This window comes from Schistocerca serialis, chromosome 11 (genome assembly GCF_023864345.2).
Source record: "Schistocerca serialis cubense isolate TAMUIC-IGC-003099 chromosome 11, iqSchSeri2.2, whole genome shotgun sequence".
Classification (NCBI taxonomy): domain Eukaryota; kingdom Metazoa; phylum Arthropoda; class Insecta; order Orthoptera; family Acrididae; genus Schistocerca; species Schistocerca serialis.
This window is the reverse complement of record NC_064648.1, coordinates 38,867,399-38,883,688: the sequence shown is the minus strand read 5'-3', so window position 1 is coordinate 38,883,688 and position 16,290 is coordinate 38,867,399. Positions and strand designations below refer to the sequence as shown.

Here is a 16,290-nt window from a genome sequence, read left to right as displayed (position 1 = left end):
GAGTGTGATACACCATTATTTGGCTTTTTGACCTGAGGGGCTGTTAGAAAATTTGCCTGTAATTTTATTCCTATGCTACTAAAATAATCATTTATATAGTTTGCCAAATATATTGGGTCTTTTATTAGAGTCCCTTCCTCTTTGATTTTCAAGTTTGACAGATTAATTTTCCTGGTACCAGTTTCCTGCTTCACAAAGCATAGTGATTATGCACTCCAGTCACAATTTCTTTGCAGTATTTAATGACTGAGTAATGAGCATCAGCAGCCTTGTGATGGAGCATTTACGTGGGTCGCTAAGTGTGACATCATGAACTTGCTGGCTGGCCTTTTATTCTTGAAAGTTTTGCACAGGCATTCACAAGATGGCAGAGAGGGGTCACTTGCCCTCCTACCTTATAATGTGGTGTGCAGAGTTTTTATTCATTGCAGAATTGTCACTCACTTCTACAAAAGTCTGAGTAACCATCAATCCTCTGGGATATAAGAAGTTCTTTTTTTGTATTATATATAAAATTTACTTCTTGTGGCATGATACACTGTAAAATTGGCCAACTCATTTATATATATATAAAAAATGGCAATTCTGAAGCCCCCTTCCCACTGGATAAATTTTCATGAATGTCAATGACTACAAGTAATACTACCATTCATATTACTACAGTAAATACATGATAAAATTATACACGCAACCTACCTCTAAGTTTTCTTCAGTCCTTGAGTAACACACACTGCTCATGCTCCATATTCGTTCTATCCTGCATGAGCTCCCATAAAGCTCTTGAATAGGTCTGGAAGCCTTCTGAAGGTTCATTGCTTCAGGTGACAGGCAAGCATGATTTTGAACTCTCTTTTTTGTGATTTCTTCAGACACAAAAATACAGTCAACATCATTCATTTGACAGTCACTGTCCACACAAAAAACTTCTTGACAGTCATTATTTTCTGTTTCACTCTCCCCAACGTGTGGGCATTTCTGTAGTCTTTCACTCAGTGACATGTCCCATTTACGTTTTCTGGGGACATGTGATGCCATTTTCATTTCAAGATCAAATCACAACCTAGGAAAGATATTCCCAAATCAGTGAACTGCCATACATTTTTTTCTGAAACATGAAATTATTCCTTCTAAATAAATATACATAATACAGAACAGAATGGTAACACAAGACAAACAGGGATGTGGACTGCAGTATTGTTCTATAATGAGAAGAGGTGTTAAGAAACCGCAAACTGGGATGTGTTGGTGGACATTTCTAAGCAGTTGGAAATCACACTGACTACTGTCAAACAATTGGCAGCTGCTCTGAATCAGTGTATTAGAAGAGTTCCCGAGATTCGTCTACCTGTGATACCGACACTAAAGGTACCTCAAGTAGGATCCAATGGATCCTGTCTCCTCTGCAGAGGATCTGTCATTATCTGTCCACTTGACTGTGAGTGGTGCGTCACTGGTAGATCTAGATGTCCTGTACAAGGTGGGTGGACAACAGGGAGGACTGTGTGTTGTACCAATTTCTCTAGCCAACAAGTTTCAGGTGTTTTTCACTGAAACAAACTGAGCCAGTGGGACTCACTTCATCTGCTTTGGGGAAACCTGTTTTGTCTGGTGTTAGGAGGGGTTGGGAGCTATTAATTGTTGGTGGTTCAAATGTACGGTAATTGATGGTATCCCTTAGGGAAATGGCAGCAAGGGACAGGAAAGGACACCAGGTACACTCACTCAGTGTATGCTTTATTCAGCATGTTGAAGAGGCATTTCCAGATGCCATTGAGGGAAAAGGATGCAACCAACTAAAGATTGTGTCGAATGTTGGAACAAGTGATGCCTGTCATCTGGGCTCCGAGGCCATTCTCGGGCCATTCCAGCAACTGGCAGAGAAGATTGCGAAGCTCACCCTTTTGCACAGAGTTTCAACACAGCTACAATTTGCAGCATTGTCCCCAGAACTGATCATGGTCCTTTGGTTCTGAGTCAAGTGGAAGGACTGAAACAGAGACTTTGAAAGTTCTATGACAGCCAGAGACTTCGAAAGTTCTGTGACAAGCTAGGCTGCAACTTCCTGGACTTTTGCCATAGGGTCAGGTGTGCACTACATATCACAGGTTGCTACTCAGGTAGCTGACTGTGTGTGGGGTGCACACAAGGCTTTTTTAGATTAGGTGACTCTCCATCCAAATCAGATGACAATAGCTTTAGGAAACCCAGAATTATCAGTGTAAAATCAAAAGAAATGCCTCCCATAGATTAGAGTCCTACCCCCATGAACCATGGACCTTGCTGTTGGTGGGGAGGCTTGCGTGCCTCAGCGATACAGATAGCCGTACCGTAGGTGCAACCACAACGGAGGGGTATCTGTTGAGAGGCCAGACAAACGTGTGGTTCCTGAAGAGGGGCAGCAGCCATTTCAGTGGTTGCAGGGGCAACAGTCTAGATGATTGACTGATCTGGCCTTGTAACACTAACCAAAACGGCCTTGCTGTGCTGGTACTGCGAACGGTTGAAAGCAAGGGGAAACTATAACCGTAATTTTTCCCGAGGGCATGCAGCTCTACTGTGTAGTTAATGATGATGGCGTCCTCTTGGGTAAAATATTCCGGAGGTAAAATAGTCCCCCATTCGGATCTCCGGGTGGGGACTACTCAAGAGGACATTGTTATCAGGAGAAAGAAAACTGGTGTTCTACGGATCGGAGCGTGAAATGTCAGATCCCTTCATCATGCAGGTAGGTTAGAAAATTTAAAAAGGAACAGGACAGGTTAAAGTTAGATATAGTGGGAATTAGTGAAGTTCGGTGGCAGGAGGAACAAGACTTTTGGTCAGGCGAATACAGGGTTATAAATACAAAGTCAAATATGGGAAATGCAGGAGTAGGTTTAATAATGAATAAAAAAATAGGAATGCGGGTAATCTACTACAAACAGCATAGTGAACGCATTATTGTGGCCAAGACAGACACAAAGCCCATGCCTACTACAGTAGTAAAAGTTTATATGCTAACTAACTCTGCAGATGAAGAAATTGAAGAAATGTATGATTAAATAAAAGAAATTATTCAGATAGTGAAGGGAGATGAAAATTTAATAGTCATGGGTGACTGGAATTCGGTAGTAGGAAAAGGGAGAGAAGGAAACGTAGTAGGTGAATATGGATTGGGGGTAAGAAATGAAAGAGAAAGCCATCTTAGAATTTTGCACAGAGCATAACTTAATCATAGCTAACACTTGGTTCAAGAATCATAAAAGAAGGTTGTATACATGGAAGAAGCCTGGAGATACTGACAGGTTTCAGATAGATTATATAATGGTAAGACAGAGATTTAGGAACCAGGTTTTAAATTGTAAAACATTTCCAGGGGCAGATGTGGACTCTGACCACAATCTATTGGTTATGAACTGTAGATTAAAACTGAAGAAACTGCAAAAAGATGGGAATTTAAGGAGATGGGACCTGGATAAACTGACTAAACCAGAGTTTCTACAGAGTTTCAGGGAGAGCATAAGGGAGCAATTGACAGGAATGGGGGAAAGAAATGTAGTAGAAGAAGAATGGGTAGCTTTGAGGGATGAAGTAGTGAAGGCAGCAGAGGATCAAGTAGGTAAAAAGACGAGGGCTAGTAGAAATCCTTGGGTAACAGAAGAAGTATTGAATTTAATTGACGAAAGGAGAAAATATAAAAGTGCAGTAAATGAAGCAGGCAAAAAGGAATACAAACATCTCAAAAATGAGATCGACAGGAAGTGCAAAATGGCTAAGCAGGGATGGCTAGAGGACAAATGTAAGGATGTAGAGGCTTATCTCAATAGGGATAAGATAGATACTGCCTACAGGAAAATTAAAGAGACTTTTGGAGATAAGAGAGCCACTTGTATGAATATCAAGAGCTCAGATGGAAACCCAGTTCTAAGCAAAGAAGGGAAAGCAGAAAGGTGGAAGGAGTATATAGAGGGTCTATACAAGGGCGATGTATTTGAGGACAATATTATGGAAATGGAAGAAAATGTAGATGAAGATGAAATGGGAGATATGATACTGCGTGAAGAGTTTGACAGAGCACTGAAAGACCTGAGTCGAAACAAGGCCCCGGGAGTAGATAACATTCCATTAGAACTACTGACAGCCGTGGGAGAGCCAGTCCTGACAAAACTCTACCATCTGGTGAGCAAGATGTATGAGACAGGCGAAATACCCTCAGACTTCAAGAAGAATATAATAATTCCAATCCCAAAGAAAGCAGATGTTGACACGTGTGAAAATTACCCAACTATCAGTTTAATAAGTCACGGCTGCAAAATACTAACGCGAATTCTTTACAGACGAATGGAAAAACTAGTAGAAGCCGATCTCGGGGAAGATCAGTTTGGATTCCATATAAATATTGGAACACGTGAGGCAATACTGATCCTACGACTTATCTTGGAAACTAGATTAAGGAAAGGCAAACCTACGTTTCTAGCATTTGTAGACTTAGAGAAAGCTTTTGACAATGTTGACTGGAATACTCTCTTTCAGATTCTGAAGGTGGCAGGGGTAAAATACAGGGAACGAAAGGCTATTTACAATTTGTACAGAAACCAATTGCAGTTATAAGAGTTGAGGGGCATGAAAGGGAAGCAGTGGTTGGGAAGAGAGTGAGACAGGGTTGTAGCCTCTCCCCAAAGTTATTCAATCTGTATATTGAGCAAGCAGTGAAGGAAACAAAAGAAAAATTCGGAGTAGGTATTAAAATCAATGGACAAGAAATAAAAACCTTGAGGTTCGCCAATGACATTGTAATTCTGTCAGAGACAGTAAAGGACTTGGAAGAAAAGTTGAACGGAATGGATAGCATCTTGGAAGGAGGATATAAGATGAACATCAACAAAAGCAAAACGAGGATAATGGAATGTAGTCAAATTAAGTTGGGAGATGCTGAGGGTATTAGATTAGGAAATGAGACACTTAAAGTAGTAAAGGAGTTTTGCTATTTAGGGAGCAAAATAACTGATGATGGTCGAAGTAGAGAGGATATAAAATGTAGACTGGCAATGGCAAGGAAAGCGTTTCTCAAGAAGAGAAATTTGTTAACATCGAGTATAGATTTAAGTGTCAGGAAGTCGTTTCTGAAAGTATTTGTATGGAGTGTAGCCATGTATGGAAGTGAAACATGGGCGATAAATAGTTTGGACAAGAAGAGAATAGAAGCCTTTGAAATGTGGTGCTACAGAAGAATGCTGAAGTTTAGATGGGTACATCACATAACTAATGAGGAAGTATTGAATAGGATTGGGGAGAAGAGAAGTTTGTGGCACAACTTGACGAGAAGAAAGGACCGGTTGGTAGGACATGTTCTGAGGCATCAAGGGATCACCAATTTAGCATTGGAGGACAGCGTGGAGGGTAAAAATCGTAGAGGGAGACCAAGAGATGAATACACCAAGCAGATTCAGGAGGATGTAGGTTGCAGTAGGTACTGGGAGATGAAGAAGCTTGCACAGGATAGAGTAGCATGGAGAGCTGCATCAAACCAGTCTCAGGACTGAAGACCGCAACAACAAGAGATTAGAGCATAAAAGTCCTAATAGTAAACTGCCAAAGCATTTGCAAAAAAATGCCAGAGTTCGAAGTGCTCACGAAAAACAGTAATGCTCACATAATACTAGATACAAAAAGCTCGTTGAATCCTGGAATTGATAGCAGTGAGATTTTGGGGGAAAATTTAAATGTATATTGAAAGGATAGGAAGATAGGAAATAGAGGTGGTGTGTTTGTCACAATAGACAAGAAACTCAGATCCACTGAGGTAGAAATTGAAGCTGCATGTGAGACTGATTGGGCAAAACTCAGTATCAGGGGTGGGCATAAAATGATAACTTGATTTTTCTGTTGCCCACAGACTCATCTCCTGAAATAACTGAAAACTTCCAAGAAAGTTTCAGTTCACTTGTACTAAAGTTCCCCAATTACAGTGTAATCATCAGCAGAGACTTTAATCATCCAATAATTAACTGAGAAAATTACAGATTTGTTAGTTGTGGGCATGATAAAACATCCTGTGAAACTTTACTAAATGCATTCTCTGAAAACTACCTAAAACATATAGTTAGGGATCCCACTCGTGATGGAATATATTGGATCTAACTGCAACAAATAGACTTGACCTCTTTGAGGATGTCCATATCAAAATTGGTATCAATGACCATGATGTGGTTGTGGCAACAATGATTACAAAAGTACAAAGGACAACTAAAACAAGCACAAAGACATATATGTTCAGTACACCAGATCAAAAATCAGTAGTGTCATATCCAAATGAGGAACTTGAAACTTCCAGCACAGAGTAGGAGCATGTAGAGGAACTCTGGCTCAAGTTCCAAATAATAGTTGATCATGCACTGGATAGATACAAACCCAGTAGAACAGTTTATAATGGGAGGGAACCTCAGTGGTATAAAGTCACTGTAAAGAAACTTCTAACGAAACAGAGACTGCTGCATAATGCATGTAAAACAATGCATAGGGCTATTGATAGAGAGATACTGAATGGAATGCATTTAGTTGTCAAAAGAGCAATGTATTATGCTTTCAGTGACTACCATAGCAGAATACTGCCATATGATATTTCACAAATCCCAAATAAATTTTGGTCAATGATAAAGGAATTAGTGGCACCAAAGTTAGTGTCCAGTCCATAGCGAATGAGGCAGGAACTGAAAGGGTAGCAAGCAAAGCAAAAGCTGAAATGCTTAATTCCATTTTCAAATACTCCTTTACAAAGGAAAGCCCAGGAAAATTGCTCCAGTTTAATCCTCACACAACTGAAAAGATAAATGAAATAAGTATTAGATCAGTGGTGTTGAAAAACGGCTGAAATACTTAAAACTGAACAAAGGTCAAGGGCCTGAAGGACTCTATACTGAGTTACCCATCTATTAACTATAATCTAAGGCCGTACCCAATTCTTGGAAAAAGGCAAAGGCCGCACCTGTCTACAAGAAGGGTAGTACAAGTGATGCACAAACCTACTGTCCAATATCCTTGACATCAACTTGTTATAGAGTCTTAGAACATATCTGAGCTCAAACATAATGAAGTACCTTGAACAGAACAACCTCCTCAATGCCAGCCGGCATGAATTTCATAAACATCAACCATGTGAAACCCAACTTGCATTTTTCTCACATGACATACTCAAAGCTTTGGATCAAAGCAATCAGATAGATGTAGTATATCTTGATCCCAGAAAAGCATTTGACTCAGTACTGCATCCATGTTTATTGTCAAAAGTATGATCATATGGAGAATCAAGTGAAATTTGTGACTGGATTGAGGACTTTCTGGTAGGGAGGGCACAGTATATAATCTTGGATGGAAAGTCATCATCAGATGTAGAAGTAACTTTGTGTGTGCACCCCAGGGATGTGTGTTGGAACCCTTGCTGTTCATATTGTATATTAATGACCTTGCGGACAATATTAATGGTAAAATCAGGCTTTTTGTAAATGATGCAGTTATCTATAGTAAAGTACTATCTGAAAGAAACTGCATAAATATTCAGTCAGATCTTGATAAGAATTCAATATGGTGCAGAGATTGGCAACTTGCTCTACATGCTCAGAAATGTAAAATTTTGAACTTTACAAAAAGAAAAAAAAAGTGTAGTATCCCATGACTATAATATCAGTGACTCACTGCTGTAATTGGCCAACTCATACAAATACAATACTGGCCATTAAAATTGCTACACCAAGAAGAAATGCAGATAATAAACGGGTATTCACTGGACAAATATATTATACTAGAAATGACATGTGATTACATTTTCACGCAATTTGGGTGCATAGATCCTGAGAAATCAGTACCCAGAACAACCAGCTCTGATCGTAATAATGGCCTTGATACGCCTGAGCATTGGGTCAAACAGAGCTTGGATGGCATGTACAGGTACAGCTGCCCATGCAGCTTCAACACTGTACCACAGTTCATCAAGAGTAGTGATGCGTATTGTGACGAGCCAGTTGCTCGGCCACCACTGATCAGACGTTTTCAATTGATGAGAGATCTGGAGAATGTGCTGGCCACGGCAGCAGTCCCACATTTTCTGTATCCAGAAAGGCCCATACAGGACCTGCAACATGCGGTCGTGCATTATCCTGCTGAAATGTAGGATTTTGCAGAGATCGAATGAAGGGCAGAGCCACGGTTCACAACACATCTGAAATGTAACATCCACCATTCAAAGTGCCATCAATGCGAACAAGAGGTGACTGAGACGTGTAACCAATGGCACCCCATACCATCACGCCAGGTGATACGCCAGTATGGCGATGACGAATACACGCTTCCAATGTGCGTTCACCGCGATGTCGCCAAACACGGATGTGACCATCATGATGCTGTAAACAGAACCTGGATTCTTCCAAAAAAATGACGTTTTGCCATTCGTGCACCCAGTTTCGTCGTTGAGTACACCATCGCAGGTGCTCCTGTCTGTGATGCAGCATCAAGGGTAACCCCAGCCATGGTCTCAGAGCTGGTAGTCCATGCTGCTGCAAACATCGTCGAACTGTTTGTGCAGATGGTTGTTGTCTTGCAAACGTTGACTCAGGGATCGAGACGTGGCTGCACGATCCGTTACAGCCATACGGATAAGATGACTGTCATCTAGACTGCTAGTGATACGAGGTCATTGGGATCCAGCACGGCGTTCCATATTACCCTCCTGAACACACCGATTCCATATTCTGCTAACAGTCACTGGATCTCGACCAACGCCAACAGCAATGTCACGACACGATAAACCGCAATCGCGATAGGCTACAATCCGACCTTCATCAAAGTCGGAAACGTGATGGTACGCATTTTTCCTCCTTACACGAGGCATCACAGCAATGTTTCACCAGGCAACGCCTGTCAACTGCTGTTTGTGTATGAGAAATCAGTTGGAAACTTTTCTCATGTGAGCACGTTGCAGGTGTTGCCAACGGCACCAACCTTATGTGAATGCTCTGAAAAGCTAATCATTTGCATATCACAGCGTCTTCTTCCTGTAGGTTAAATTTCATGTCTGTAGGACATCATCTTTGTGGTGTAGCAATTTTAATGGCCAGTAGTGTACCTGGACGTAGCACTTTGTAGGGATATGAAACAGAATGCTCACATAGGTTCAGTCTTGGGCAAGGCAGATGGTATACTTCAGTTCCTTGGTAAAATACTGGGGAAGTGCAATCAGTCTACAAAGGAGATTGCTTACAAATCAACTCACACAACTGGTTCTATAATAGTAATCAAGTGTATGAGACCCATACCAGATAGGTCTAACAGGAGATATTCGAACGTACACAGAGAAGAGCAGCACGAATTGTCACAGGCTTGTTCAACCTATGGGAGAGTGTCACAGAGATATTCAAGGAATTGAACTGGCAGACTCTTGGAGACAGACAAAAACTATTCCAAGAAAGTCTATGAACAAAGTTTCAAGAACCCACTTAAAATTATTATTCTAGGAATATACTACAGCCCTCTATGTATCACTCACAAAGGAATCATGAGGATAAGATTAGAATAACTGCTGCACTCACAGAAACATTCAAATATTCATTCTTGCCACACTCCATATGTGAATGGGGCAGGTCTTACCCTAATAACTGGTACAATGGGACATACTCTCTACTATGCACCTCACAGTGGTTCACACACTATAGATGTAGATACAGAACCACCATGTAAGATTAATACTGATGAGGATATAATTAAAACCGTGTGTGGGACAATATGAAGTCCACTTTTAAAGGTTTTACTAAAAAACAAGAATAGGAAAACATTATTTCTTATACAAATAATTAATTAAAATGTTCTCCATTAAAATTTATCCACTACTGCATGGAAACATTTTTTCCACTTTAAAGTTAATACCTTACAATGATGTTTTTTGAAAGATTCAGTAGCTTCTTTAGGCGATATAAAATCACTATCCATTAATTTTTGTTTAATATTAAGATAACAAAAGGAAGTTAGGTAACAAATCAGATGAATACAGCGAATGAGACATTAATTCTCAACGCTGTGTAACAGATGGCATTATCATGATAAAGATGTCATGTCATTTTTGGTTGTTTTCGCTGATTTCATCAATGCCTTGTGGCAAACAAATTTAATATCACAAATCACATAGTTGCAGTTCAGGTAGCTTCTATTTCACATAAAATTTTGAATGCCAATGAAAAAAATTGTAGAAAAACCACCATGAAAAATGCCTTTAAGATATTTAGCTATGTCAGAGAATCTGAGATTAATCCGTACTATAGGCATTGGCATCCACGGGGAGGGTGGGGGTGTGAGAGGGGCGAGTGGGGGCAAGTAGGAGCACTTGCCCCCTCTCCCAGAATCTGGAGTACATTTTTTTTTCTGTTCTAACCCAGGAACGCATTAATTTATTGCACACACATGGAAGACAAGCTACAATACAAGTAGCCACACACAAGTGCTCTGGCCTATATGGCCATTAGCTCCAACAGGGAGTGCAGCCGGCAGGCTGGGCATGCCACTGCTGTCATGCTAGCAGGACAGGTGGCCTCTAGTGGCCGAATCAAGCACAAACTTAATGTGCAAACTCTGAAGTGGTGTACACAGAGAACCAGTAATTGCAGCATTCCTCTTCCTTTGTGAAGAAGTGACAACTGTGTTCATGTCTATTTCTTCCATAGTCAACATGCACTGCCACCAGGCATAAGATCAGAAGTAGCAGGAGTGCCCACCCCCTGTAGGAGGCCATACGTTAGGACAGGTGAAGCTGGTGCAGCTACCACTTGCATGTCAGAGTCCAACGACAGGGAAGGAAGTTGCAGCAAAGATAGTCGAACAGCGGCGCCAGCTGCAATGGAGGCAGCAGCAGCAGCAAACGTTCGTACTAGCCATTCTGCTTCCCCATTCAACTGAGGATGGATAGGAGGAACTGTGGCATGGTGACAATACTTTTTCTACAAAAATAGTGAAATTCCTGGGATATGAGCTGGGTACCGTTGTCTGTAACCAGCCAAGAGAAATTCAGGAAAGATCTTGCAAAATCTACAGGAATTCATTCCCAGGGGTGCTATGGATCTGGCTACAGTGACAAAGAAGCGTGGGGAGCCTCCTGATGGGTGGAACACAGTAGGCACGCTGCAACAACTCACACTATTTCCCCACCAATGCCTAGCAAAAAAACATATCTGCATGCTAACGCATCCCAGTGGTCCACATGTAATAAATGCATAACCTCATGCTGCAGGGCAAAAGGGGAGCAGTGTCCTCTGTAGCTAACAGCAGCACTCTGCCCCAAACAGCAAGATGATTTTGTAATGCAAAATAATTTCTCTAAGGACCAGAAGCACAGCTTGGAGATTTGTTCAGCCAGCCGTGTCACACAAAATCAGCTATGTCAGCTGTCATTTTAGTGCTAGTAATAGAAAAACCACCAACAAAATTTTGAGCTTTCACGTCTACATGAAAACAAAGTATAGTATGTCTTTATCAAATGCCAGATCCAGACCTATTGTCAAAAGTGATAATGCATCAGCATTTGCATTTGCATGAATCAAAACCACATTTCTTCATAGCAAGTGAATTACATTACCAGGAAGAGAAAGCATATGGATACAGACTAAGGAGTTATGAACTCAAACTTGTACTGTAGGAGGACACACAAAGGTGGAGAGACAGGCATTTATAGCAGAAGTGATATAGAATGTGAAAAAGTCAAATAAATTGATGATCTGAGTAAAGAAATGGTACTTGACATCGCAGCAATAAATTTAAAATTAGGGAACAAGAGCATGGTTATAGCAGCTCTGTAAAGATCAGCTAGAAGCAGTACTGAAGAATTTTTCAACTGTGGAGGACCTGCTGAAGAATATGTCAGTATATAAAAAACATGCTGTTTGTTGGAGACGACATAGATTCTTTAAATAATAGCAATAATTATTGGCATTATGTTGACTTACTTCAGCGTTATAACTATAACCACAAACTTAGAACCTACAAGAATTACTGCAGAAACACAGATATGCAATGACCACATTCTCAAAAACATAACAAAGGAGAACATAAACATAACCACTGTAGAAAATGACATATCTGACCACAGAACCTTGCTACAGAAATTGATGTAGGGAATTTAGATATAACAAAAAGTGATATGTTCATTTATGACAGAAAATTTAATTACACTAAACTTGAGAGGATATTAGGCAATGAAATTTGGAACCAGTTTACAATGCAACAAATGTGAATGATAAATAGGAAAATTTCTATGAACTATTCAATAAAAATGTAACTCAAATATGCCCTTCAATAAAACAAGTAAACAAAGCTATTAATCACAAAGCTGAGAATTTCCCTCCAGAAATTATTGAACTGAGATAGAACATGAAAGGCTGTTACATAATCTTTAGAGATACTAAATTACAATAGTATTTAACAGAATACAAACTGCTCAGAAAAGAAAACAGAGATTCCTAGTCTAGCCGTAAAGCTCAACAGAATACAAACTGCTCAGAAAAGAAAATAGAGATTCCTTGTCTAGCCTTAAAGCTCAGAAATATGTCTATCAAATAAACAAAGCAACCAGTTTTAGTAAAGCAGCCTGGAAAATAATGTACAGAGAATGTGGGAAACAGCAATCTCATGAACATACCAGCACAACATTTAAAGAAAATAACAATATAACAATTGAGCCAAAAAAGTGTGTGAGAAATTCATAAAGATGTTTAACAGAATTGGCCCACACAAAACACATGGCTGGGCACCAAATTTAAATGTTACAAAAACCAGCCAATATTTTTTTCAACCAGAGCATTACTGAGAGGGGCCTCCTAGCAATTATTTCAAAACTGCAAGCTAAAATTTTTTACATGTCTCTTTACACAAACTAAGTAGATTGCAATTGTACATCATGAGATGAATAAAACACAATTCACAAAAAGTGTATAAGAGGAAGATAAAAACACAGGAAAACTTGCAGGCCAATATCATTAACTTCAGAGCTTGGGAAATTATTAGAGAAAGTAATGTTAAATCAATCTGAGGCATATTTCATCAGACATAATCTATTTATCAATCTACAACATGGTTTTAGAAAAGCAATTTTTATACATTGTAGCAGAAGAAGGTGAGTAGCACAGTTGCCATAGTGTAGTGGTTATGATACTATATTCAGTGTGAGTACATTTTAGAAGTATCCACAAATGGCAAGAATCATTGTACTGGAATATTCTGCAGCTGTATATATAGCGTATGTGTTCTGGCTGGAGGCAGCTAGCTCCACACTCTTGTATGTGCAAATGCTGACTAAACCTTCGTTAAGTGAAGTTAGTTTTCATCATTTATTTACATTTACTTACACCTTCACCTATATGACAACGAAATATTAAACAAGCTAGATGAAGGAGACAAGGTAACAGGCACCTTCCTGGATATGAGTAAGCTTCTGATACTGTGAATCATACAATTCTATAGCATAAATTAGAAGCATATGGGATGAGAGGGGTAGCCTTACAACTACTTACCTCCTATTTGAAAGACAGGAAACACTGTGTCAAGCTAACTAATAAAGGAAATGAACAGTTGGTAAAAACCAAATCAACCCACAAGATACTTCAACATGGTGTGCCCCAAGGAAGTATACTGGAGCATTTTCTGTTTCTTGTGTACGTTGACAGTTTAAGTGAACCCCAAAGCTGCAAGGTTGTATGCTATGCTGATAACATATCTTTTGTCAGCTGCGGCCGTGATATGCAAACTACTACAAACAGTAGTGAAATCAATTTTAATTTTCTGTCACATTGTCTTACTGCAAATAAGCTACTCATATGATGTTTCCCGGTGTACTGATTGTTCCATAAAAACACGGGAGAACTGCCGGATATCAGTAACGTCCTGCCACGATATTTTGGCGCAGAGTCTTCTGGCCATCTTCAGGTGAGTGCCACTGTAGATGGCCAGAAGACTGCGCCAAAATATCGTGGCAGGACGTTACTGATATCCGGCAGTTCTCCCGTGTTTTTATGGAAGAAGCTACTCATAAATAAAGAGAAGACAGCAACAGCACAATTTATGTTTAGCTATAGTCAGAACATAAACAGAGATCTATTTACACCTCCTCTGGCCCTTAGCTACACGGATAAACACAAATTTTCATGTATAATCATTGAGGAATGCCTGTCATGGAAAGAACATACACATTCGTACTGATTTAAGTACAAATATGGCATATCTACCGAAATGGGTCTCAGCCTTCCTGGAACATGATAGCTCGAGACAAATATACTTTGGGGTGCTACCTCCACTTCTTCAATATGTAATTGAGGTATGGGGTGCAACACCAGCTGTCTATACAAACAGGCTCTTTAGACCACAAAAAAAGGCAGTAAGAGTAGTAGCTAAGGTAAACAGGAGAGAGCCTTGTAGAGAAATCTTCAGAAAATATAAAATACTGACCATCTAATCTAGGTTCACCCTGCAGGCAGCAATGTTTTTGAAAGAAATCCAGAGTATAATGTAACAAACACTAATGTACATAGGCACAATAAGTGGGGAAGGGAAAATTTACACAGAACTGCAAATCAAAAAAAGGCTGCAGGCCATAGTCCACATACAATAGGAACCACCTTTTATGACAGACTTCCATCTGACGTCAAGTCAGCTAGTTTAAACATTTGAAAGAATAAATTTAAGCATTTATTAATAGAGAAAAGATGTTAATCAGATGAAGATTTCAAGCTGTAATATCCTTTTGTAAAACAGCGTAATTAGCGTAAGTTTGTTCTTGCAACGGGCAATTCCATATCAAATCAACAAGTGCTACAACCTGACCCTCTCAGATCTTTTTGAAATTAAGTATGCATATATTACTCATAAACCATGACACAAATTAATTTTTTCACATTTTTCTGATAAAAAGTTACCGAGTAATGGACTTTCAAAAATTGAAAAGATGACAAATTTTTGACTCGTAAAACAATGTTGTTTTCTTTATAACTCGTGTTCTAACTAAGCTAGAACAATAAAATTTACTTCATTGGAAAGCTCTTTTAAAGAGCTTTTATATGATACCAATCATCATTATATATCTAAAAAGAAAGATGATGAAACTTACCAAACAAAAGCGCTGGCAGGTCGATAGACACACAAACAAACACAAACATACACACAAAATTCTAGCTTTCGCAACCAATGGTTGCCTCGTCAGGAAAGAGGGAAGGAGAAGGAAAGACAAAAGGATATGGGTTTTAAGGGAGAGGGTAAGGAGTCATTCCAATCCCGGGAGCGGAAAGACTTACCTTAGGGGGAAAAAAGGACAGGTATACACTCGCACACACACACATATCCATCCACACATACACAGACACAAGCAGACATTTGTAAAGTGCTTTACAAATGTCTGCTTGTGTCTGTGTGATGAAACTTACCAAACAAAAGCGCTGGCAGGTCGATAGACACACAAACAAACACAAACATACACACAAAATTCTAGCTTTCGCAACCAATGGTTGCCTCGTCAGGAAAGAGGGAAGGAGAAGGAAAGACAAAAGGATATGGGTTTTAAGGGAGAGGGTAAGGAGTCATTCCAATCCCGGGAGCGGAAAGACTTACCTTAGGGGGAAAAAAGGACAGGTATACACTCGCACACACACACATATCCATCCACACATACACAGACACAAGCAGACATTTGTAAAGCACTTTACAAATGTCTGCTTGTGTCTGTGTATGTGTGGATGGATATGTGTGTGTGTGCGAGTGTATACCTGTCCTTTTTTCCCCCTAAGGTAAGTCTTTCCGCTCCCGGGATTGGAATGACTCCTTACCCTCTCCCTTAAAACCCATATCCTTTTGTCTTTCCTTCTCCTTCCCTCTTTCCTGACGAGGCAACCATTGGTTGCGAAAGCTAGAATTTTGTGTGTATGTTTGTGTTTGTTTGTGTGTCTATCGACCTGCCAGCGCTTTTGTTTGGTAAGTTTCATCATCTTTCTTTTTAGATATATTTTTCCCACGTGGAATGTTTCCCTCTATTATATATATATATATATATATATATATATATATATACACACACACACACACACACACACACATTGTTTATAAAAACAACATTGTTGAATTTATCGAATTTTGAAAAACTGTATTTTTAAAATTCTCAAAAAAATATATGTGAAAGATACACTTTACACCTACATATTCTGAAAGTTTCAACTTGGGATGAGCATGGGACCATTATCAAAAGCAATTTTACATTAAAGGTGGTGCTTTAAAAATTCATAAAAACTAATTTAT

General features: G+C 39.5%; 1 protein-coding gene across 2 annotated transcripts in view; it reads right to left on the bottom strand.

Moving 5' to 3' along the window:
• LOC126427372 (histone-lysine N-methyltransferase eggless-like) overlaps positions 1–16,290 on the bottom strand; it is a 377,652-nt gene that overhangs the window by 330,269 nt on the left and 31,093 nt on the right. For both annotated transcript variants that reach the window (XM_050089720.1, XM_050089721.1), the window contains exon 4: positions 697–1,060. In XM_050089720.1, the coding sequence (XP_049945677.1) occupies positions 697–1,041 (345 nt within the window). In that variant the 5' untranslated portion in view covers positions 1,042–1,060. The remainder of the gene's footprint in view (positions 1–696; positions 1,061–16,290) is intronic.